This window comes from Eucyclogobius newberryi, unplaced genomic scaffold, assembly GCF_026437365.1.
Source record: "Eucyclogobius newberryi isolate DKJ021-1_F unplaced genomic scaffold, fEucNew1.0.hap1 SCAF_4, whole genome shotgun sequence".
Lineage (NCBI taxonomy): Eukaryota > Metazoa > Chordata > Actinopteri > Gobiiformes > Gobiidae > Eucyclogobius > Eucyclogobius newberryi.
The window spans coordinates 25271456-25298211 of NW_027316056.1; the positions used below are offsets into that span (position 1 = coordinate 25271456).

Sequence of the window (26756 nt, forward strand, 5' to 3'; positions counted from 1 at the left end):
GTCCCTCATCTGCCTGAAGAGTGGGTCCAGTTCGCCTCAGTCGGTCCCTCATCTGCCTGAAGAGTGGGTCCAGCTCGCCTCAGTCGGTCCCTCTTCTGCCTGAAGAGTGGGTCCAGTTCGCTTCAGTCGGTCCCTCATCTGCCTGAAGAGTGGGTCTAGTTTGCCTCAGTCGGTCCCTCATCTGCCTGAAGAGTGGGTCCAGCTCCAGTCTCCCTCGTGTCCGTCTGTCCGTCTGTGAGAGTCGGATCTCTCCTTCACTGGAACTCCTCCAGGTTTCAACGCTTTTTTCCCAAAGAGGTTTTTTTTGTAGTTTTTCCTGGCAGAGAAGGAGAGTCTAAGGACAGAGGACCCTGGGACATCGTCCCTCGCCACCACAGACATTGTCTGACTCCATCGCCACCACAGACATTGTTGATTCATTTCACCCTGTGGCCCTCAGAGGCAACTGTTGTTGTGATTTTGGGCCTTACAAAAATAAATTGATTTGATTTGATTTATATGTTTGTGTATGCATTTATATGTGTGTGTGTATGTGTTTCATGGTGTTTATATATGTGTGTGTATGTGTTTATATGTGTGTGTGTGTGTGTGTGTGTGTATGCATTTATATGTGTGTGTATTCGTGTATATGTGTGTGTATGTGTTTATATGTGTGTGTATGCGTTTATATGTGTGTGTATGTGTATATATGTGTGTGTATGTGTTTATATGTGTGCGTGTATGCGTTTATATGTGTGTGTGTGTGTGTGTGTGTGTGTGTGTGTATGCGTGTATATGTGTGTGTATGTGTTCATATGTATGTGTATATGTATGTACCCTGGGCCGCCTGCAGCCCATGCGAGCGGCACGCGCCTGTCATGCCTCATCTGAATGCGGGGCAGCGGGGGAGGCAGAGGGGGAGGCAGGAGTGAGGCAGGAGTGAGGCAGAGGCTGTCTTCTAAATTTAACTTGTACGAGAGGCCGCTGGGGCTGACGCTTGTCAAACTCTGCTTTCTGTGTTTGAGCGTCTGTGCGTGTCCTGCTGGGCTCATTATTATTCCTGGTCAACTTCATCCTGCAGAAACAGGTGAGCCTGAGGTCAGCCATACTTTCATTTAACCAACTTAACGTGTTTAAACGTACACATGTGCGTCTGGGCATAGAGTAGACTGTAGTTATCCGATCCAACAGATGATGTTTATTTTAAATGTGTTTGAGTGCTACTTTCACATGTGTAATGTAAAACTTGAGCCTTGTTATTATGGCATATCCTCTATCGGTGTAGAGTAAACAAAGCTGCTCTTGTCCTTGAGACCACAAAGGTCAGGCCAGCCTCCTTGGCCACGTGTGTCATGTGTAAACAGCAGGTGGTTATACTGCAGGATCCTTCAAATGGCCTTTTGACTGGTGAAGTACAGCTGTACTAAAGTATCTCTTACTCTGATGTTTTCCAGGTCAATCAGATGCACACTGGCCCTGGACACCCAAAACATGGAGGGAGTTTTCTTTGAGGTGGAGCCTAGAGCCATTAAACCCTCTGAGTCACGTCTCGCTTCAAGTCACCATTCATGTCCCTCATTTTTAGACCTCAGCTCTGAGAGGTCTGACCAAAAGAGATCATTATGGGGCCAAATGACAGATGTGGAGCAGGAAGAGGTACAATACAGACTGCAGCTGATTGGCTCGGTGCCTGTTCACCACCTGACCACTATGTCCATGCTGCCTTGGATTGTATCTGAGATCATGAGGTCCAAGAGGGGCAGGGCCACCTCATCTGGAAGTGATGTCCTGCTCTGTGTATCTGCTTCATGGGTGCGCTGTGTGTCTGTGTCTGTGGAGGGAGAGGAATGGCACCCACTAAGGCACACAGTCCTGTTTGAATGCCGTCCACACCAAGTGACCAAACTGCTTCACAACAGCCAGGAGCCCAACAGTTTTGGAGTTTTGGTCAAAGGGTCTTCTACCTGTGCCTGCTATGTCTTCCAATGCAGTGAAAGTACTGAGGTATGTACACACAATATTATAATTATAATGAGGTAGCGACGGATTACAAAACTTATTTTCATAAGATGACTACGTCAAAACATTTATACAAAGCTGAAATACAAAACTTATGCATATCTTCACACTCATTATTATTTTTGTAAGCAGGACCTTTAGTTCCCATGATGTGTAATGTCAACAGTGTTTGTGGTTGTGTTGGACATTTGATCATTGCGTTCCCATGCACTGCATACCAAACACCGAGGCAGCCAAATGTCACTGATGAAGACGGCAAAACATAAGGCAAAATGAGGTTAACAACATTCTTTGTACATGTTATTATCAATACTGAAAAAGTTGTGAAATCTGATATTAGATATACAATACAAAGTATGAATAAAGTAAAGAATACTGCTGAAATTACAGGGTTATTCAGACACTATTTCTGTCACATTATAGGCTGAAATCAGAGCCACGCTGTTAATGGTTTAACTACACATTGTTCATTATAAAAGGATTAAACATTCTAAAGTGGTACAGTGCAAGTTGCCCACTAGGTGTCACAATTCCATATATTTTGATCAGCTTGATGATCTAAACAAGTTTATTTTGTGTTAGAAATTGTTTGCATAATTTATTTATTGATTGAAATTACCATTGAAAATTGCTAAATTGCTATTTGATGATTTGCACCAGAGTGTGCCTCTTATAAGGACAGCACACTTATTCAGTCTGAGGACAACTATAAAGAGCTGATAACACTCAAGTACAACACTTCATGCATACGCCTTTAATGCATAAGCCTGGTGCCTTATTTTGAAAATATTTTTTAAATTAGTCCCTTGGCCTAAAACATGCCCCACAACCCTTGGGGCATGTTTTATATACTTGTTACTGGCTGTGTTGTGCCATAGTGAGCGGATCTTACACATAACGGTCCACGGTCGACCACCCGAGACCCCCGCCTAAAGTTTCAGTTCCCCGGGACAGGAACTGTTTTCACACTTAATTCCAGCCCATTGGAGGACGTCACAAGTAAAGCTACACAGAGTTGACTCGAATAAAAACAAGCGCATTCTTTCAAAATAAAACCAAGTCCCTGCGTCCGCCTCGTACGTGCTTTTACTCTGAAACGCGTCCGTGGCTGTGTCCGTGTCTGTGACCGCGCTTTTCTCCCTGGAAACTCGCCTCGCCTCAAACGAGCTCCACTTCTGGGAGAGCAAAGCCACAACTGTGACATGAAGTAACCGCACTTTTCAGGACACACTCAGGACAGTTCCAGGACCGTCTCGAGGACAGTTTCTGGATTCAGCGGCGAGTCCGAACACGTCCATGATCCCAACGTTGTTTTCGGAAAGTTTATGGCGAATGGGATGAAAGCGCGACTCCAGATATTTAACCTGTTCAACTCCAAACAGGAGCAAAAAGATGTGAGTCTCATTCCGTGCATTTAATTCATTTTACCAGGCTAAGTTGGCTTATTACGTCTGATGCTGAGTATTAATTTCTTGCACGATGATGGCATTGAGCTGCGCCATGTTTCTGGTTCCAAGTTGCCAGAAACATTCATGCCTTTAAAGACTCCTGACCTTTATTGAAGTCAGTCTAAATAAATGTAGTCTTCAAACTAACAAACTGCGACTTCCACAGCTTCATCATCATCACCACCATCATCATCATCCACGCTCAGTGACCACGTGACTAGCAGCAGGTTATAGGCTTGCATCTGGAGTCTGTGCACTGCCACTTACATAAGACAGTGTGTGACTTATTCCTGTCAAAAGGGGATCAAACTAACCCTTATTTGCTGTTTGTTGTGATTGTTCCTGATCCTCTGGTGTTTTAAAGTCTCTCCACAACATGAAAGATGGACATAACATGGGCCGAATGGATTTCAGAAGAGTAAAAACCTTTCTGACACATGTATCTGTCAGTGTAGCTGTGTTGTGTTTCTTAAGCTACTGAACTATTGACTCTTGGGGAAGTAAACCTGTCTGTTGAGCTGCCGGAAAACCAGTGACTCTTTCAAGGTATTGTCCCTGTGTCGGGTCATAGAATTTGCCTGCTGCTTTACCAAATACTCGTATCTCCATGTACCACGAGTAGTGGCGCTTGAGCACTGTATGTAGGGCTGCAACTTGATTACTGATCGAACAATCATGAGCCATGGCCGTACATTGGTTCCAAAACATGCCATGAGTGTGAGAAAAGCAGGTTTTTTATGCCGGATATTGAGTCATAATTCCATGGAAACGACGCAGGGAAATGTGTAGGTTTTGTGCATTTCTTTAGGCCGTAAATGTGCTCCTCAAACGGCTTCACTCCAGCTTCATCTGGGTCAAATTTAGTCACAATCTGTTCATCGCGTGACTTTTGACTAATATATTAATCAAAAGAATAATCGCTAGGCTAATCGATTAGCAAAATGATCGTTAGTTGCAGCCCAAAGTCTATGATTGAATGGGCAGATATGTGGATAAATGCACTAAATTCATCTTTTTTGTCCCTAACTTAAACCAGCGTGTGAAAGTCACGTTTCGTCACCTCATTTTCCATCTTTTACTCTGGCCTTTCCACCTTTTTAATATGTGATGATGTCAGTCTTAAGTTCATCCTGCTTTGATTTGAGAGAGAGATAAATCGTCACATGATGTTTTGAGAGGATAACGCAAAGGTCATCTATTTGTCTTCCTGACCTGGATCAGTCTTTGCCCTCTGTCGAAGAGTTGACCCGTGTTGTCTTTGATATCGCTTATTTGATTGTTCGTCCTGCTCCTGGTTGAGCTGTTCTGCTTTTTCTGCCAGATCAGTTTGTGCAAGTCATGTATTCCTCTCCGTTTTTATGGTTTGTGAGCTGAACTTTGAGCTTTTCAGGGCTTTTGAGCGCTGTCTCCACGGCCCACCAGGCACATGACTGGGAAATGCAGAAGGGACATTCCCCACTCGTCATTATTTCTCATTCATTCCACGTTATTTTTGCTCGTTCGTTGTCGGAAAGACCCTTAAAAGTTCTGACAATGTCCAGTAATATAGCCTTTATATCCACACACCGTCTAACACTTAAATGTTCACTTTTTACATGATAAAACAGCACAAAAGTGTCAAGAAAGCATTTATTTTGGTTGGAGATTGAATTTTAAAATAGCAGTCAGTATAGACGGTTGAGAGAAAGTTATTGGCTCCCCCTTTTTATGCTGATTGATGATGAATTTGATTATGTAGATCTAATTTACAAAGTGGTTGTGATTCGACATGTTTATTTAGCTCATTGGATGTTGAAACTGTCCGTGTTCCTAATGCGAAAACCTTCCCTGCAATTTGTTTCCAATTATTCTTCACAAATTACCTCTTGTGTAAGACATTATAACTATTTACCACAAGTACTATCCCACCAAATGATTAACATCCATGTAAAGGCTTGACTCGTGTTTTTGTACACCCTGTTTTGGTTTACGTCCTGATTGAAACCAGTTTAGCCAAAAATATGATGTTGTTGATAAATCTCGACAGTGTATTAAACCATCTGTGACTGATTTAGTGTTTGCGGCACTACATTGCAGCTTCTGTTTTACAGTGCTTGTGTCACTTCCTTCTTTTCTAGGTCAGCACTACAGAAGTCCTATTTATTTCAGTCTTGGGAAGAGTTACTGAGCATTTTCAGTGTTGTTGTTTCTCCGTAAAAGGACAAGAGTGTGGGTCGCCGCCTGGGGCCCGGTCTGGCTGCTTCCTGTGGGAGACCGACATCATGTAAACGGTCACTCACTCACTGCCAGCCTTGTCCTCTTTCCCACTTCACCACACTTATGTTTCACTGTTTGAATTTTTATATATATATATATATATATATATATATATATATATATATATATATATATATATATATATATATATATATATATATATATATATATATATATATATATATATATATATATATATATATATATATATATATATATATATATATATATATATATATATATATATATATATATATATATTTCTCCCCAGACACTTCCTCCATTAGAGGAAGTGTCTGGGGAGAAATATATATATATATATATATATATATATATATATATATATATATATATATATATTTCTCCCCAGACACTTCCTCCATTAGAGGAAGTGTCTGGGGAGAAGGAGGTCTGGGAGTCCCTGCTCATACTGCTGCCCCCGCGATCCGGCCCCGGATAAAGCGGCAGAAGATGGATGGATGGATATATATAAAATAGCAGTCAGTGTAGACGATAAAATTATAAAATAAAATTAATTATATTAATATATATAATATATTAATTAAATTATATATGAGACGTGAACGTGCATTTGAGTTTCAACACTTTAGACCCGCGCTTGGAATGAGATGGGAATTTGTAACCATTGGTTTTACTGGCAAACCTTTTAAGTCGACAGCATTGGTTTTTTGGGGAGCTTTATCTTTTGATTTGCAGTTCCTCTGTAGCCTAGGATATGGGGCATGTCTGTTGTGTCAGGCTGTAAGTCTTGAGTCATTTAGTTGATTAATCAAGTCAATGGTGATTCAGTCAATCAAACTTTTTATTGGTCGACTAATTATTTAATTTAGATTTTAAGGATTTATGTAAACACATTAGCAGAGGCTATGGAGGCTTGGAGTGAAGACTGAAGCTTTGGTGAATTATCATCTGCTTGTTTACATATAAATGCACCAGTTTCTAATACTTTTCTGTATAAATAGTTGTTTTTGCTTGAACTCCTGAGCAGTGGTGGTCTTTTGAGTGCAGTTTGCGTCAGATACATGGTCAGATCTGAGAAATACGTCTGGACAGAAACGAATACAAACTTTATCACTGATGAGTAGAAAACCCTGAACCTCAATTAAATTGATTACAATTCAATGCAGTGCTGTAATTCCAGTTGCCTCTGAGGGCAAAATTTTGTAGGCCTAACAGTAAGTGAGAGGAGAGCATTGAAGTTGAGGGTTTGAAACCAATGATACACAAGTATGAGAGCAGCAGCTCAGGTATGTGGAGTAGAGTGTGCCAGACAAGTCATTGTTTTTATGAATAACCCAATTCAAGCTTAGACAAGCTACAGCGAGACGGGCATGAAACTGTGTGCGTGTGCGTGTTTGCGTATGTGTGTGTGTGTGCGGGAGTCTGTAGCAGCTTAGGCATGAGCTCACACATCTGACTCAACCTCGGCTTCTGCTCGCCTCGACAACTTCCTCCTTTTTGTTTTCTTTGTTCTGCCTGTCTCAAAGCCCACCACCACTTAGAGGACTGCAGTTTTCAAACCGATGCTGTTACTCATGTCTGTTAATGGTTAAACACTATAGTTTTGTTTTTTGCCCTTCTGTTTTGCTTTGGTGGGTTGTATTAATGTGAGGATTTTACTAAAGTGATCACTGATCAGACAAATTTGCACTAAGCATGTGCTTGATTTGAAGTTGAACCCTTATTTTTAATATATATATATATATATATATATATAATATATAAATATATAATTGCAAGATGGGACCATAGATGTGTTTTTGCGACCCTGTTTTACTTTTTTGTGCTTTTTTGGAGTTTATACTATTGGGTGTTTTGCTCATTTGAGCCTCTGCCTTTAACTGGCGGTAGCAAAGAGCCAGGCTGTTTTAGTTCCCATTTACACCCCTTGGTGCTCGTCTGTCCTCCCTCAACCCCATCTTCATTTGTTGGCCTAAATATATAAGTCTATGTATCTCAGGCATTTCAGTTCCCTAAACAATAGGAAGTCTGTTTATGTACTGTATGTTGTATATATTGTGTGTCTTTTCGTCTTGGCCAATATAAACAATACAAAACATGCGATACAAGTTAAAGGTCATGACTCAATGAAGTACACCAGGAATACTATGTTAAAATAATATTTGACCTTACATATGTTACTTTGCTGAGTTTATTTGTTATTTACTGAAAACGACCTACATTGCCACGAGCAAAACTACACGTCCTCACAGCTGATAAACTCACAGGCTGCTACATTCTTTGTACTCACAAGGCGTGTTTTTGTGCAGTGTTGCAGTATTCAGTTTCTGTTTGCCACATGAGTATCTATCCTTTCACATTTTGTTCATCTTTTTAATCTGGTCAAACATTGAAACAAATTAGATGATGTTTTTGACTGCAGCCTTTATCAGTGTTTTATCCATCTTTGCAGATGCTCAAGGATGTTGTCAGAAGTGTGTCAGGTTAAGTAAATGGCATCTTTTAATAATGAATATGTTTTTTGTAGGTTCCTGAGATCATCAGTACGTTGAGACAGGTTGGGAAGAGCTCCTCGCGTAACGATGACGCTTCCGCCTCTACATCTTCTGGAGGACATGATCTGTGTGAAAAATCCCTCAACATCTCTTCAGTCTCGAATGGAAACAGCACCACGGGGCCCTATTCTCCTTCAGTTTTTGCCAAAAAGTTTGAGGTGCTTTTCTGTGGGCGTGTAAGTGTAGCTCATAAGAAGGCCCCTCCTGCCCTAATCGATGAGTGCATAGAGAAGTTCAGCCAGCTGCATGGCTCTGCACAGAGGGAAGATGGACTGAAGAGGACACTGTCGCTCCAATCCAATGGACTGGGGACCAGCACAAATGCTGCGCAGAGTCCGACTACTACCAAGAAGCCGGCCCTGTTCAAACGGGACCATAGCTTCTCCTCTTTACAAGCCCTGGATGAAAATGGACTTTCCCCAGAGATGTCCAATAACAACTCTACAGTATGTGCAGGAATACAGCCCACCAGTCTGCTGGAGAACCGGACCATGCTCTTTACGGTAGCATTTCATTTAACATACAGGACCACGAGATGATAGCAAATGTATCAAATACAGTTACCATCCAAATTTAAGACCTAGAACAAAAATCTAATATGTAGTTTATTTGTGTATTGTTTTTTTTTTTTGTTTTTTTTGCACGTATATTCTCCAGTTAAATTCTGATTTAGCTTTACAAGGGAAACATTTCAACTTAAGATCAAATTTATAGAGTTAATCTTTTGATATGTGCTTCTTTTGAGTCTTCAGAGTATGTTCTACTCAGCAGTGTTAAATGCTGACGATGCATTAAAATTGGCTTAACTGCCCTCTCAAACTGACCCCTTTGTAACCTTGGTGCTTTGCTGTGACAAGGGGCTTTCCTGTCAGGCGCTGGTCAACCATTCCCAGCGGAAATCCCAGTGCCTGTTTGGTGATAACACGATGATCTCATCACTGCTTAAATCACTGCCCTTTTCTTAAAGAAATGTTGTACTGAATTGTAATATTATACGTGGGTTTTTGTTTTTAAGCAAGCATGGCACAATTGGAGTTAAGTCCTTTTCACTTAGTTGTACAAAATACATTTAGATGTTTAGGTAAGGAAACACTATTGCTAAGTAATTTTGAAGCATACATTTCTCTTAACAAATGGAGACCTTTGATTGTAACAACACTGTCCTTGTGTTTAGGTGGGAAGGTCTCAAATATATTTGGTCAGTCCAGACACTAAGAAAGTGGCTATGGAGAAGAGCTTCAGAGAAATCTCTTTCTGCTCACAGGTTTGAAACCCTCATTTATGCTTTGGTTAAAATGTAGTCATTATCTTTTATTGTATTGTTTGTTTGTTTATTTCTCTGTAGGGTATTCGGCACGTCGATCACTTTGGCTTCATTTGTAGAGAGACGGTAGAAGGAGGAAACTTCCACTTTGTTTGTTACGTTTTCCAGTGTGCTGATCAGTTACTGGTGAGAAACACATAAGACTGTTGCCTAAACTATATAACCTTTCATCGTTATCTTATATTTTATTTTTTATTATATGTTATCATATACATCATATATTATTTTATTCTTAATCTTAAAGACACACACATAACCTGAATTCCTACATATTTTGTTGCATAGTGTCTTCACTTTCAGTGTTGTATTACCAGGAAGTGTCTTCTTTGCTGTAAATGGCGTGACTCACATTGTGTTCATCTGTACTGGCTGCACATGTCACTATTGCATTATCATGTTCATCATTCTAGCAGCCAAAGGCACTGGCTTTCTTGATTGACACCTGTGGCTTGTATCTTTATATTGCCACGAGCCAAACGTCTCACTTTACCACATAGTTACTAAAGATGGTATTAGTCATGAACATAATTGAGATGCACATTTGCTTTGGCAGGTGGATGAAATCATGTTGACTTTGAAGCAGGCCTTCTCTGTAGCAGCCATGCAGCAGAATGCAAAGAACCAAAGTCAACAGTGTGACAGCTGCCCGATGCAACAGCTCCATAAACTGTGTGAGAGGATAGAAGGTAAAGGAATTCTCTATTCACTCTATTATCGAATGAGGAATAATGTTTGGTTTGCTTCATTGACCTACATTTGATTTCTTGGTGACGCGTTAACCATTACAAATATTAACTTTTGCTAAAATAAAGCCATTTGATTTGATTTTTTCCCTCAGGTTTGCATCCGTCCAAAACCAAGCTGGAGCTACAACGACATTTAGCAACACTGAACAACAATGACCAAGCGTCGGTCTTTGAAAACACTATGGTGTGTTACCGTTCAATACCCCATCGTTTTCATACCTTTTCTTTTATTTGTTATGATTGATTTGTGTATTCTAAAGAGCGTATATTGTGTGGAATCACTAGTTTCAGTCCAAAAATATTGTACGGTGAAGATGTTGACGTTTTTAACTGATAATTTGTTTGCAACTCAAGTGACACCTGCTGGCAATGTACTGTAACTGCACTTCAACACTTGCGATTGACGCTGTTGTATTTCGCTGCAGCGGGCCCGTCCAAAGGGGGACCAAGAGGAAAATGAACTGATAATGACATGCTTGAGGAGTATGTACGAGGAAAAACAGAAGCGCCACCAGCACTCCTCCGCCGGCGACTCTAAACTGGTACGATGCCCCTTTTCGATTCAAACGCCACAACGTCCCGCGTCTGCTGTGTGTGTGTAAGCGCCGTCGTCTCTGATGCGTAGGTTTGTGCGGAGGCCCCGGTGACTGCGGACGCGCTACAGCCGAGCACGGGTCGACAGAGGCTCGAGCAGTTTAAGAGCAGAGCCAAACGATCCCTGACCGAGTCACTGGAAGGCATCTGGAAGGTACGGGAGAGCGCCGGTACTACACGACTGTTTACTGCTACTTCTGTGGGTTACACCGTGTGCTCTGTTTGTTGATAGGGGAGCAACAAGTCTCGCACTCAGAAAGAAAGCGATGCGATGCGTGCCAGCAGCAGCAGCAGTCCAGACCAACGCCGTTCACCTGACCCTCTCCAACGGCCACACAGCCCACTAAAGTATACACACTGCCCACTAAAGTATACACATTGCCCGCTAAAGTATACACACTGCAATGGGTTCATCTTTTCTTTTGTACTTTCCGTTCCCTTTGTAGAGCAAGGTATTTAGTGAATGGTGTTGTGCAAAGTTCAATTAAGACTCGCTGTATTGGTTTTCAAGTCTAAATGAAGCATTGTTTGGAAAATCAAGACAAAATAATTGGTCTTAAAGGTGCGCTATATCAGGGGGTTCCAAACGTTTCAGGCCGGGACCCCCCAAAATTACTGTTAAACTGACATGAGACATAAGTCATATTTTTAAACCATTTAAAATTAGGTTTAATTGTGTACATTTGACTAATTTATTGTTTTTATCTGACCCAATGACACAAAAACAGCCTTTTGGTTTTTAATTAAGACTCATCAATACACAATGCAAACAAGACTGGATCAGAGAAAAACAAATAGGGTCAATTTGAAAATGTGTCCGTTTCCAAAGTTAGTTATTCTGAGAGGTCCAGTCATTTGTGACGGCCTTTTCCCGGCCGCCAGACGTATGTTCCAAAAGTATCCATCTATGTTGTCCATGGCAGGGGTTTTGAGGCCCAAGTACATAGTTTTGAAATCGAGTGGGATGGTAGTGTCAAAAACGGTCTGCAGTGCCTTGTCTATTTCCGTCCAATATTTATGTTCAAACATATTCTTTTCAATTAAAAAAGAAAACATTTCATGAAATCATCTCGCGACCCCTCTTTGGGAACCACCACTTCATAATGTATCAATTGGAAGATCGACCACTTGCTTTTCTCCATATTATTCCCTTGCCAGGATTGTTCCACAGGACGGCATTGGACATATAATATTTTTTTGCCAATTGACATTCACTTACAAATGTTTTTATTGGCAAACACTAAACTTGGTAGATATTGTAATAATGTACATATTTTTTCTATTCATTTCTCTTTCGTTTCAAACACACGCTGCTTCTTATATCGCTGCTTTTTTGCAGAGGCCACAACTCCACTGGCGACCTGAAGCTGCTCGACGGCTCCTCATGCCCGTCCCCCGCGTCGCCCGCCGACCCCGAGTGCTCCCGGGGCTTTCGCCGTCGCGCCAGCACCTACAGCCACCCGCCCACCACGTCCTCCGAGGAATACGCGCCCGTGCTCACCGTCACCCGGGCCCCGCAGGACCCCTCCGCCGCCACCAAACCCAAACTCGTGCGCCACTACTCGGTCAGCACGGACAGTCCACATCAGAGCAAGTAAGAACTTTAGAAATGTAGATTTTTTTATCGTCTCGCGTGTGGATGTACTTGATTTCATTTTGGTGATGGGTAATTTCACTCCAATCGGTTCATTGATCGAGACTAAACCACTCCGGCAAAGTCTGATGCAGAAACTAACAACTAAAATACACACTTCTAACTGAATGTAAAGGGTCACTGCTTACTAACAAAATAAATCTCTTTTATTTTCCAGTTCACTTTTTTTTTTTACACCTTAAATGTGTTTCTCGCTGACCTTTGTTCTGACTTTAGACTTGTTTCGACAAACTCCACCCTTCCTCCTGTTTCCCCCTATTCTTCAAGCTCCTCTTTGCCCCCACATCACCCCTCCTCTCCTCTAACGGGTGCACGGCTCAGTAAGAAAAGGTGAGCGCCCTCTGCTGACCAAACTCTGCACAATGGTGTGAATCTGCAGACTGATTCTCATGGCCAACTGAACCATTACTTTGTAGAAATAATCAAACACAACGCTACATGGTTAGGTTTTTTTTTTGACCTGCGCAAACATTTTAAGACATTGCAGCCTCTTTTCTATAATTATCAGTCATTCAAAATTGGGTGGTTGTGGATAAACACATTATGACATTGTCAATCTACTGCTTCCTTTTCCTTTTTAATAAGAACTATTGCTATGGGGATTTCTGGTATTAATATTTACGTCTAACGTTCTACTTGTGTGATATTTTCATAGTAAATGATTATTTTTGACGTTATATTCTTTCACACTTGGGGTAAGGTTAGTGTTAGGTGTTAGAACAGTTCATTTGGTTAAGTTTAGTGCTGTGGAATGTTTAACGTGTTATTATTTGTCTTATATTTTCTATGACATACACATACACCTCTCAGTTTCATAAGAGTCTGCAGCTTCGCCCTGCTCGCTTTGCATACCACAGTTTCTCATGTCCTTCTGTTTCCTGTGCATTTTGTGATTTCTTGTATTGTAAATGTTGTGCCATTCATCCATTTCTTTTGTGCTGCTTTTGATCTTTTACCTCCGTCTCCACCTCAGTCCTCTTGGTGGCTTCCGTGCTCGTCTCCATTCCTCTTCCTCTGTCCCTAATTTTCTGAAATTTCAATTCTTGGCTCCCGTTCAAGAATACGAGAATCCCGAAACAAAAAGCAGGTACACACTTGCATATTGAAAACAATGTATGATGTGGTAAATATGTGACGCCAAAACTTTGAGAATTGTTTAAGTAAAACAATTGACGAATTAGTCTTGAGATTGAATTCACTTGCATTATTTTACTGCCTGTCTCTTCGGAGAGTCCAAACTTTTCACTTTGGAATCGAATGTCTGTACAGTTTGTATGTTCCATTGTATTTTAATCAAAACATTATTAGAATCGTTTAAAATTGTCAATACCCAATAATAAACTTGAGGCTTTTTAATTGACATGACTTTAAAGAACTACATTTGAATTTATTTTCCTTAAATTGCAGTCGTTGTTTAATGTCTTGTCTATGGTCATAAACCTTATCATTAAAAAGCCATATTTACCTGTTTGCTCGTGATTGGTCAGATATTTTCGCCATATTGCCCAGCCCAAAACACAAATTACAATAATGTGCTTTAACAAATCAAACCGAACTACCGCTGAAATTCAGATTTGTTCCTTTGCATTTTCAGTGATGTAGCAGCTTTGTCCACACCAGTAAAAATGCATGAGATGGGTGAGAGTCCTCTGTGTGGGCGTCGTCACTCGTGGAGACAGCAGATCTTTCTGAGAGTTGCCACACCACAGAAAGGAACCGAGGCCAATGGTGAGAATGACACTCCTTAAACTTCTTTTCTCTACCACTTGAGGGCAGCAAACTTTAAATGTTGATCAATTGTGTCGCCATCAGAAGATCTAATTCAGTGCACCACTAAGGTACAAGGCATATGAATTATACATAATCAACACATGCACATTATAACTCAAATGTATGCTAAAATTGCTGTCTTGAATTTTGTGATTGAGTTTATTCTTGATGTTTTACCTGGGAAAATGAAAGGTTGAGAAAAGGGTGAGGGAGCGAACACTGAAACATTAGTTAATACACAGTGATATTAAATAATTAATTCATAAACCATGTTAATACCTCCTTACAAATTGTCTTTAGTTTACATTTAAACGCAGAAAGAGAACGTAAACTCCAGTTTGAGCAAGTTCTGAGCCATGTTTCATTATCATTAGCAGTGGCAAATCAATATGACGTGAGGCCGAAGAGGAAAAAAGAAACTCTCAGCTTGATAAAACAATCGAGTGTTTTCTGGAGGAGATGTATTCAGAATATATTCAATTTTAACACAGCACGTTCAAACTAAAATAACACCAAGGACCAAATGATGTGTCATGTAAACATCTTGTATGAAAGTTTTGTGTGCGTGGATGATTGGTGGTGGTCGGCCGATGGTGCAGGTAGGCTGCCTCACTTCTATCAGAGAGTCTGTCCCAGAGCAGCTGTGGCTAGTGCAGAGTGAATGAATAATGCCAACAGCTTTGAGAGGCTTCGACAAGCCGGCATTATTAGTTGTAGTGGATTTGTCAAACAGGTTGAATTTGGGGCTTGGATGACACTTTATCCAATCCAAATCTCAAACTGCTGTTTAAACAGGATTAACTGGAGTTATGTTTGTCACTGCAAATAAAGCTGTGTGGCGTGTTTTAGTCAGGAGTTGGATCAAATTTCCAGTTCCCATTACATACAATAAAATATTAATTGGCTTTACTGTGTGTGCCTCCTTGCCATGGTCATGGGGTCACGGGTGCGTTGAGCGCTTTGTGCTGGGGGAGGCTCAAGGTCATGTTGACTGTCCACACACAGACAGCGCCAAAGGAAAGCGCCAGTCTTGTTGACCCGCTTGTATTTGCAAGTGAGCGTGTAGTTTATCAGAACTGACTTGGCCCTGACCGTGTTCCGAAGGGTTTGCTCAGGAAGTGTTTTGTACCACCTCAAGTTACATTGTCATTTTGCAAGTTTCAACACAGAGACATTCACCTTTTACGAGACACACAGGCGTCACTATCTGTTGACATTGTAAAATGGCTAAATTAATTTGAAATAAATGATATCTGCTTTTAAACATTTCCTGGGTACGATGGGCATCAGATTTTCACACCTGAACCACTCCAGATAGTAACCGGTGCGTGATGTGGGAAGCTGTTACTGTCAACATAAAGTAGGCGAAGTTGTTATGGGCCTATTCTAAACAACACTGGTTATTTTGTGGTTTGGGATCCACCCTGTACTTTGGGGTGGAGTCGCAAAAACACTTTTTCTGTGTATTTCTAACCACGCGGTAAATGTATTCGTTTAGAAGTGTGTTTTGTGTGGGCAAATTACCGGCAAAGGGAGGAAAAGCATTTGACATGAATGAGCCACTGATGCCTTTTATTTGCCAATATTTAATCAAATATATTTTGAATGTCATATGTTTAGTTCAAGAGCAGTTATAATAAATATTTATGATAAGGCACTTTATGTTTTTTTGTATTTTTATTTCAAGTCACTCATAAGTCATTTCATCTTGTGTAAACTTTTACCTGATCTCTTTTTCAATTTCATCTGTGCCCTGCAGACCGAGGAGGGGATTTGGGCCTGGACGGGGGTCATGCGTGCTCTGGCCCCGCGGCACTGGCTGGAGGGGATCTGTCCATGAGAGCAGTGCCAGAGGAGAAGAGCCGCAGGAGCAGAGAGCAGCTGAGGGAGCTGTGGAGGAAGGCCATCCTGCAGCAGATCCTACTGCAGAGGATGGAGCACGAGAACCAGAAGCTCCAGGGTCAGTGTGGCTCAAACTCGCACACGTTCAAATGACTATCCATGTCTGTCCTTTTTTTTTTTAATAAAGACACTTTGCTTTCTATTTATATTCTGTCTGCTTGATCTCAAAAGTAACTGTAAGTGGCAAAAAAAGCAATTTAATTCCTGCTACTTTACATTCTCTTTTCATTCTGTTATTCTATTTACTGGATGTGCTCAAAACACACGGCCTCTCTCCTGACCTACTTGGCACGTACCAGCACACACCTCCGGCTCCTGCAGTGTAAGCCGGGTGTGGGTGCTGCCCGGTGGTCGAGCGGTAAAGGCACAGCACACGTATGCCCGACTTCGACAATTTACTAGATGTCCTCCCTTCTCTCTCATCCCCCATGTCACGCTGATTAATAAAGCCTACGAGCCAAAGATCTTACAAAAAGAAAAAAGAAAGAAGGCAGGGTGTGGCGAAAATGTGGGTCAAATTGTGTATTGTGTTTTCCGCGCACGCCTTCAAGTCGCTTATCATTTATCAAGGTGGAGCGCCTGTCCTCTCCTGACTTTGTATTTGCTTTTGCCTCATGCGTGCGGCAGTGGCGAGAATGTTACGTCCATAGGTTTTGTGTATCTTTGCCAGCTGGAGGGTGTGGTATGTTATCCGGCCGTGTGTTATCAAGGGTGGAGTGCTGCACTGACAGTGGTGCTCGGACAGAGGGTTGTGGCTGAGCAGCCGATAAGCCGCACAGTCCAGCCAGAGCCTCCTCAGCAGCAGCTATTCTGGGCGTAGTTTTAACTTTCATTTCCCATGTCACCTTTTTGTTTACTTGCACAACTTCATGAACTTTTACAGCTTTTTTATTCACACGGGGGCTTTCTTCTTTTATATAATATACAGTATAGTTATTGTTGAAATGGACTGAAACACCAACAATTCCAAGAAATATTGTATTATTATAGACTGAAAGCTGCATTTAATTTGTCGTTCACATTGTTCTCCCCGTGGATTTGCTCATGTGGTTATTGCTACTTTGACACACACACACACATCATCCTTTTGTTTCCTGGAGGTTTCAAAATTAGCTTGTTGTCTTTGTCTCATGGTGATGAGGTCACTCCCCTGCAGCTGGTCACTGGGCGGACAACACGCGGATTGGGTGTGGACCTCTATTAGGGAATGAAAGCAAGAAATGGTTGAGGGATGAAGAATAAAGTGGAAGGTTTGTCAGAAAAGAGTTCAGATGAATAGTTTTGGAGAGAGGAAGGGTGTTGGACTGGGTGTGTCTGTACCTTTGATCACTGGTGTCAACAAGCAATGAAATTACGTTTTTGCATTTCTGTCATTTCAGTATTAATGTGCACATGAAAGGTTTTCACGTTTTTCTAGTTATTACTTACGGTAGTTTGTGGGTTGATTCCTGTGGTAAATATTTCTCATACACAAATCTAGGCTCAACTCTTGTTTTTGCTCCCATTTTTCATGTGCTGAACTCAAAGATATGAAGCTTATTTTATAAACACAAGATAACTTTTTTTGTTTTTATCAAATATTGTCAAAATCTGTCTTACTAAGCATATTAACGTTAATAATTAATCAATATAAGATAAGATATTCCTTTATTGTCCCACATGGGGAAATTTCATTGGTGCAACGCAGGTAGATACAGAGGTAGATCCAGAAGAACAGATCACTTATAGGAAGTCTGAAAAACACTTTCAGTAGAAGATCTCCTATAAATAAATAAAAACTCCCATAGACAAATAAATAAATACATAAATACCATTGCATGTGATCACGACAGTAATTGCACATGAATATGTGTCACGACAGCACATAGATTGCTCATGAATTTCACAGTAATTGCACAGTAATTGCACATGAATTCCAACAGCAATTGCACATATGACAGAATTGCACATCAGTATTAGGTTAGGTCAGTATTGCGAGTGTTCAGTACTAACAGTTTTTGTTATAGTTATAAAGTCTGACAGCAGTAGGAAGGAAAGACCTACGGAACCTTTCCTTCACACATCGAGGGTGGATCAGTCTCTCACTGAAGCTGCTCTCCAGAGTGGACAGAGTGTCCTGCAGGGGGTGAGACTCATGGTCCAGCATAGATGTGAATCTAGCCAGGACCCTCCTGTCCCCCACCTCCTGCACCGAGTCCAGAGCACAGCCCAGGACGGAGCTGGACTTCTTGATGACTCTGTCCAGCCTCTTCCTCTTCCTCTCTGTGATGCTGCTGCTCCAGCAGGTCACACCGTACAGGAGGGCCGATGCCACCACAGAGTTGTAGAAGGTCTTCAGGAGTGGCCCTGTCACTCCAAAAGACCTGAGTCTCCTCAGGAGGTAGAGCCGACTCTGGCTCTTCCTGTACAGTGCGTCTGTGTTATGAGTCCAGTCCAGTTTGTGGTTCAGATGAACACCCAGGTACTTGTATGAGTCCACTCTCTCAATGTCCCGTCCCTGGATGTTCACTGGTGAGGGGGCAGTGGGGTGGCGTCTGCGGAAATCCACCACCATCTCCTTGGTCTTCCCCGCGTTGATGAGGAGGTGGTTCCGCTGACACCAGTCCACAAAGTCCTGCGCCAGTCCTCTGTACTCCGCGTCATCGTCGTCCGTGATGAGTCCGATGATGGCAGAGTCGTCAGAGAACTTCTGCAGGACACAGCTGTCCGTGTCATGTCTGAAGTCTGCAGTGTAAAGGGTGAAGAGAAAGGGCGCGAGGACAGTGCCCTGGGGTGCCCCCACACTGCAGGTCCGAGTGCCAGACACACAGTCCCGTGCTCTCACAAACTGGGGTCGGTCTGTGAGGTAGTCCAGGATCCACTCTGCCAGGTCATACTCCACACCAGCCGTCTCCAGTTTGTCCCTCAGGAGCAGCGGCTGGATGGTGTTGAAGGCGCTGGAAAGATCGAAGAACAGAATCCTCACAGAGCTGCCAGGCTTTTCCAGGTGAGAGAGAGAGCGGTGCAGCAGGGAGATAACGCCGTCCTCCACTCCGATGCCAGACCGATATGCAAACTGCAGCGGGTCCATGGCTGAGCTCACGGTGGAGCGGAGGTGGTCCAGGACCAGCCGCTCCAGTGTCTTCATCAGGTGAGACGTGAGAGCCACTGGCCTGGAGCTGTTGAGGTCTTTGGGGCGCGGTGTCTTAGGCACAGGTACCAGACAGGAGGTCTTCCAGACCTGTGGTACCACCCTCAGCTTCAGGCTCATGTTGAAGACATGCTCCATAACTCCACACAGTTCATCTGCGCAGGACTTAAGGAGCCTGGGGCTGATGCCATCAGGTCCTGCTGCCTTCCTCACTTTAATCCTCTTCAGCTCACTCCTCACCTGTGCTGCTGTGACAGTCAGTGGTTGGCAGGGGGACCGTGTGCTGGGGGGATGGGTGAGTCCAGGCGAAGTGGGGAGCTGATGGTCCGGGGCAGATAAGCGAAGAGGAACAGATACAGGGCATTGTCCAGCTGTGGAAGAGGGAGCATGCAGCTGTGCAGGGGGAGGGGCGGGTGACCGATCAAACCTCAAGAAGTGAGCATTTAAATCATTCACCCACTGTAGATCCCCCTCTGTCTGGGCAGGGGGGGTTTTGAAGCCCGAGATGGTTTTCAGGCTCCTCCACACTCCCTGAATGTTCTTTTGCTGCAGCTGCTCCTCCATCCTCCTCCTGTAGCCGGCCTCAGCCTGCCTGATCTTCCTCCTCAGCTCCTTCTGCACAGTCCTCAGCTCCTCCTTGTTCCCTGACCTGAAGGCTCTCTTCTTCTCCTTCAGCAGAGCCTTCAGTTCACGGTTAATCCATGGCTTGTTGTTTGGAAAACACCGCACCGTCCGGGAGGGAACAATGTTCTCAAAACAGAAGTTGATGTAGTCCGTGATGCACTCTGTGATGGTGTTGATGTCCTCCCCATGTGGGTCATAAAGCTCAGTCCAGACAGTGGTGCTGAAGCAGACCCTCAGAGCCTCCTCGCTCTCAGCAGACCACATCCTCACCTCACGGGACACCACAGGCTGCCTGCGCACGACACAGGTCTCAGATGTACAAGGTTGTGGTCCGAGCTGCCCAGGGGAGGGAGGGGGGAAGAGGAATAAGCCTCCTTGGTGTTGGCAAAAAACAAGTCCAATGTTCTATTCTCTCTGGTGGGGCAGGTAACATACTGGGTGTATGTTGGTAGAACAGAAGAGGGAGAAGCGTGGTTAAAGTCACCAGAGATGACACCTCACAGGTATGGCCAAACACCTCACAGGTATGGCTGGATATTGGCAGGAACTGGAACATTGACCTAAACGCAGATGAAGAGCATCCCAAATATACTCTGGTGTTGTGCCATTCATCCACAACCATCAGCTCATGTTGCAGCACGATGATGCACGGCTCCATTGACCTGAAGCAGGGTCTGGAAGATGAAAACATCCCAGTTCTAGCATGGCCTGCACTCACCTGACATGTCACACACTGAGCATGTTTGGGATGCTCTGGATCGGCGTTCACGACTATATCCAGAAACTGCCATTTGGATGGTTACACCAGATACTGACCTCTACTTTTATAGTGCAGATGAATCAAGTGACAGTTGAGAGTTCTATTTATGTCATAAAAAAACAAAATACCCAAAGATATTTAGTCAAATCTAGGTTTTAGTCATGAATTTGAATGCACTGGTTAGCAGAATAGTTACATAATGTTTTTGTATCTACATCTAATATCTGTTCTTCACTGCTTTAAATTACTTGTTTATGATAATAATAATGTACAATTGTATTTTTTATAGACTCAGAAAATGATCTGCAAAACAAGAGATTAAAACTGGACTACGAGGAGATCACTCCGTGCCTGAAGGACGTTACTCTGGTTTGGGAGAAGATGCTGGGCACTCCCGGAAGGGCAAAGGTCAAGTTTGACCCAGAGACCATACATGCTGCAGTTACACATGGTATGTTTTCTCAAAATGACACATCTTTTGTATAAATTGATTTAAACACACGCATTGATTAAGTAAAACCTATAGTTCAACTGTTTCAATGTTTCAAGTTTAAATGCAAAGAACAGCTATTATAAAAATATTAATATAGTTTAATGTTATTTTTAAAGTCGCGAGCAAGAGCCACAGACTTGCTCTTAACCTCAAATTCTGTTATCTTTAGTATTTCAGGAATGTATGAAATCAGTTTTGCACATTTACCCACGAATGTAGCGGTTAACATGCCCTAGGATGTTTGTATTGTTTGTGACCACACCCACTCTCTGCTGTGCTCTGTCCGTCAGGTGTCCCGAGACAACACAGAGGAGAGATTTGGAAGTTTCTCTCTGAACAGTTTCTTCTCCGCCAGACTGTCCCGTCACGATCTCCAGCCAAAGACACTCCATACAAAGAACTGCTTAAACAACTAACATCACAGCAGCATGCGATCCTCATTGACCTCGGTATCAAAAGCTTTTACATTCCTTTACTGTCAAAAAGAAAGAAAAAAAAGTATTGAAACTGACACCTTTTCACTTTCACACCCTCATACACCCAAAAAGTCACACACATACAACGCCCATGCCCCGCCCTAACAGCTCCCACATCTACACACAATAAAGGGTTGATATGGAGAAGAGTGGAACACGCCTGGAACTCGCATGCATCACAGCAGACACTTCCTTAAGGCGCAGGAGGGAGGGCTGCATTATTTTTAACAAACATCAAGGGCCTCCAGCACATTCCTGTCGTACACGCTCACACGGTGATCATTGTCTTCTCACAGTACTGTAAGTCAAGAAGTCCACTGTCCCAAACACACTGCTGCCAATCACACGTCAGGCACCTTAAGAAAGCCCCTCCGCATGTCCCAGGTCCTCATTAAGCTGTCATGTGTGAAAAGAACAGGACCCCGGACACGTTAGGCCTTTCTAAGTCTTTGCATTAGCACGCGTTCATGAGTGCTTGTTGGAGTGTTTGTAAGTAAGATGACTGGGAATGGGTTGGCACATGCTTATACACTGGGAGCCTTTGTAACTTCAAGACAAAAGTGCAAGTCTGGTATCCTCGGGCAAAGTTTGTAAGACTGTGTTTTGTTCCAACACTTGGCAACACCCATAGTCTGTGCGGTCTCTTGGGGCCAGACAGATGATCGTTCCTAGACATGAAAACATCTAAATCATTTCGATTAAATCAGGTATTTGTTATTGCTAGCTATCATTTGGTTCCAAAGAATCAACTGATTATTCGTCCACAATCTCAGCCACAATCATAATATGTGTGCATTGTGTCTTACATCAGATAATAGCAGTTTTGTTTCCAAACCAGGTCGCACTTTTCCCACTCATCCATATTTCCAGGCTCAGCTGGGCTCAGGGCAACTCTCCCTCTACAACCTGCTCAAGGCCTACTCACTGCTGGATCCTGAGGTATTCTCCGCTTTAGTCTCTGCTCTGACTACAACACTGACAATAAACAATAACGTTGACTTGCCTTTGGGTCTGCTCTGTCTCCTTTGTCCCTGCCTGTTTGTTGTTGTAGGTGGGTTACTGCCAGGGCTTGTCCTTCATTGCTGGAGTGCTCCTTTTACACCTGGGGGAGGAGGATGCCTTCAACATGCTGAAGTTTCTAATGTATGGAATGGGCTTGCGCAAACAGTACAGGCCTGATATGATTATTCTTCAGGTAAAATTTAAAGTTTGAGATTTGCTAAATATTGTCACTGAGAATCTATTCATTTAATTTTTTTATAATATGTACATAAGAAAAGATAAGATATTCCTTTATTGTCCCACATGGGGAAATTTCATTGGTGCAACGCAGGTAGATACAGAGGTAGATACAGAAGAACAGATCACTTATAGGAAGTTTGAAAAACACTCTCAGTAGAAGATCTCCTATAAACAAAAACTCCCATAGACAAAATCTCCCATTACCCAACAAGGGATGGAGGGGAAAAATAATAAAGATAAAAATAAATTAATACAGAAATACCATTGCATGTGATCACGACAGTAATTGCACATGAATATGTGTCACTCATACACATACAAATAGTTTAAGTACCTTTCTGTTAACCTTTACAGTGTTTATATATTTACTTATCTTGTGTATGCATTTTAGTCCTGTGTTAATCAGGAGACACACCTCACTTAGTATAAAATATTATAGCATTGTTATTTAATACATTCCAGGCCTGTCAACATAATGACACTTCAATAATGGCCCAATAACCCAATAACACACACCCCTAGTATCGTGTATGTACCAGTATGTCCAGAAAGCCAACACATAACGTTTTACCATAAGTGCATGTTGTATTTTGCAGATTCAGATGTACCAGTTGTCCCGGCTGCTCCATGATTATCACAGGGATCTGTACATCCACCTGGAGCAGCATGAGATTGGGCCCAGCTTGTATGCTACTCCCTGGTTTCTCACCTTCTTCTCATCTCACTTCCCTCTCGGCTTTGTAGCCAGAGTTTTTGGTAATGGCAGCTCTTTACTTAATTATGCAAATGCTTGATGCGTGTACTTTCACACTTCTTCATGCCATGACTTTAGTAAACACCTTCCATCTGATGCTCAATTTCTTCGATGTTACCTGTTCACTGAACCAGACTGGCTGGCTCTGTGAGCTTATCTGAGTGTAACGCCATGTTGGTGTTTGTGTGTCTGCGTCTTTATTGCCTTCATTGTGAAGCCTTTGGTATGAAATGTGAGGCGCCACACGTTCCCTCCCATTTTTAATCTGTTGTATGATCTTAGGCCTAGCCCTTTTCCACACCCTGCTTCATTCAAAGGCCTTCACACAAATACACCTACACAGCTTCCACATATCCTCTCCAACCTGTATTTATGTTTGCTTGCACTTTCATTTCTGACGTCAATGTATTGATCATAAAAAGCTGCTTAAGTCCCTGATCAACAGTGGGAGCTTTGCTCCTGACTCATTATCTTTGTGATTTCAAAGTGTTTACTTTGTATTTCTTTTTGTTGACCTGAATTCAACCCTCATCTTTGACATAATCCTTTGTTTTTCTGTCAGATATGCTATTCCTCCAGGGGTCAGAGGTCATCTTCAAGGTAGCCTTAAGTCTCTTGGGGAGCCACAAACCTCTCATCCTACAACATGAAAGCCTGGAGTCCATTGTTGATTTCATCAAAACCACATTACCTAATTTGGGGTTGGTACAAATGGAGAAAACGATAAACCAGGTTTGTCCCAGCACAGTTCAAGCATCTTTGGTTTTACCTTTTGACGTGACACAGAACTCTTTTTAAATGATCAGAATGGTTTTATAACTTTGGTTGACAGCATTAAAAACATCAATAGACTGTTGACACAAAAGCAATTACAGACCAAGAAGTCCTCTCATTTAATATCGTGGACCTACGTCATGGACAGCTTTGTTTTTAAAGCCATATTCCACCCTCGAACATGATCTTCGCACGCTTGACATTTTTACAGAAACACACCTGATGCTCTACAGTGTATTTTGAAAAGTTATGAATATCAGCCATTCCCAATGAAGTGTGTGTGAAGTCTAAACTTTCACCTGTTGTTAGCAACAATATCAACACTCTTCAACTAAGGTTACAGTTTAACATTCTTTAAGTACCTTGTTTCAAAATAGATGAGGCTTTTAAAAGAATCAAACAGACGTGAAGAATGCACTGACCTTAACATTTTAGGAGATAAGAAAATGTAGTCAAATCATGTATGAGCTTGTCTGGACTTCACTTCCTGGGCCACTTATCTACATGTGCTTGTAGAGGTGTAGTGTGTTGGCAGTGGAGTGACAAAAATAACATTGATGATGAATGAACTTATGGTTCATCACAAAGACAATATTCCAAGTCTGTATTAAAAGTGCATATGGGAGGCGGGTGGGAGGTGCAGATGGTGCAGATTGGCCTCCTCGCTTCAGTCTGCTCACTGTAGTAGAGGATGAAATGCAATTGTATTAGTATTATACATTATTTACTATTATCATTTTTATTCATTTACATATTTTAAGTTTAACAATTACTCATTTTATTAATTGGCGTTGTTTGTTCATGATGCTCTTGTCTGAAAATGTAGCTTTTAGGACTAATTATTCCTCCTGTAAAACTACAGGCTGAAATCATCCAACGCAAAATATTGAAACCATTGCCCACTATGCGTTTTATTTATTCAAATCATAAAATTAAGTGTCCCTATGATCCACTGCCAAAGTAATGCACACATTCACTTTTTTCTCGGCTCCTGGGGAATGACAGATGAGCTCAACATGCTGTTATTTTCTGACTGTGACGAGACAATTGGACCACTTTTCAACTCTAAAAAACACTTGAAACTTGACTTGAAATGATACTGAAATGTACTCTTTTAGGTGTGTGAAATGGATGTGTCGAAGCAGCTCCAGGCCTACGAAGTGGAGTACCACGTTCTGCAGGATGAGCTGTTGGACACGCCCCCAACCCTCACCCAACAGCAGCGGGCGGCGCAGCTGGAGCGGACCAACCAGAACCTCCGGCAGCAGAACCTGGACCTGCTCGAGGAACTTCAGGTAACTGCTCGGACACTTGAAAGGTTTATTCGCACCGTGTGATTGAACCGCTGACCCGTCGCAGGTGTCCCATGCCCGCGTGTGCAGTCTGGAGAGCAAAGTGGAGGCGCTGGTCCAGTCCGACGGTCAGCTGAGGGGGCAGGTGACCGGGCTGGTGCAGGAGAAGCAGCAGCTGCTCGGCACGGTCTCACGGCTCCAGGACCTTCTCAACAGCCTGGGCATACGCGCATCCACTCCCACAAGGACAACCCCAGCTCATGACGATACAGAACACTGTTCTCCGCACCCTTTAGCCCTTCCAGAGGCTTTGTAATGCGACACGACTTCTAAAACAAAAGCAATGCAAACGAACATGAAATTGTTCTGACCCAAAGTTTTATAAAAAGCCTAATACATAATAGCACTGACTCACATGTCCACTAGAAAGATTTGCACCTTTGTGTCCTGGGATGTTGATGAAAAAGACCTTGGTCAAAGAAAGGCTTTAAGTAGATGGAGTGAAACATAAAGTTGTTTGCTTAAAAGGTCCAAGATATTGTGTATCTACAGTGCACATCCTTTTGTTTGATTCCACTGTGTTTTGAATTGACCATTGTTGGTTTTTGTTTGTTTCCTAAGCACTGTTTTAAGCCTCACCTTTAAGTAGCCCACCCAAAGAACCACACACTGTTTTACTGTTAGTCCATATCTTGATAATGAGATACTTATCAGCAGTAGCCATGCCTTTGAGGTTAGAGAGCCAGATCAATCAAAGCCGATCCCGTTGTCTTTTTATTGAGACAATTTTGTGTTAATGATTTACTGTATTGTACACACTGAATTTGTTCCACAAGAGCTACGTATCTGGTCATTCGACAGTGTTACTGTGTATCTTGTGTGCTTGTCATTTGTTTGAAATTGTTTAAGATATTTTACTTGCACATTGTTTCTTTGTTTTAATGAATCTTCAGTATCTTTAAATATATTTCTTATTCTTTCA

At 42.4% G+C, this 26756-nt stretch overlaps 1 protein-coding gene across 4 annotated transcripts; it reads left to right on the top strand.

The window, feature by feature from the left end:
- Positions 1-979: 979 nt before the first annotated feature.
- On the top strand, positions 980-26756 carry tbc1d1 (TBC1 (tre-2/USP6, BUB2, cdc16) domain family, member 1). Of its 4 annotated transcripts, XM_072463143.1 has the most exons (23): positions 980-1066; positions 1434-1983; positions 8212-8742; positions 9414-9503; positions 9585-9689; positions 10117-10249; positions 10402-10493; positions 10735-10851; positions 10935-11057; positions 11136-11251; positions 12243-12497; positions 12774-12887; positions 13531-13644; positions 14152-14285; positions 16087-16287; positions 21033-21194; positions 21527-21685; positions 22551-22651; positions 22764-22907; positions 23551-23710; positions 24271-24440; positions 25601-25777; positions 25842-26756. In XM_072463143.1, exons 2-23 carry the CDS (start codon positions 1471-1473, stop codon positions 26088-26090), a joined length of 3960 nt encoding a protein of 1319 aa, XP_072319244.1. In that variant the 5' UTR covers positions 980-1066; positions 1434-1470; the 3' UTR covers positions 26091-26756. The 4 variants fall into 4 exon arrangements, with proteins under 4 accessions (XP_072319244.1, XP_072319245.1, XP_072319246.1 ...); XM_072463146.1 differs by lacking the exons at positions 980-1066; positions 1434-1983 and adding an exon at positions 3185-3392; XM_072463144.1 differs by lacking the exons at positions 980-1066; positions 12774-12887 and having other exon boundaries at positions 1432-1983.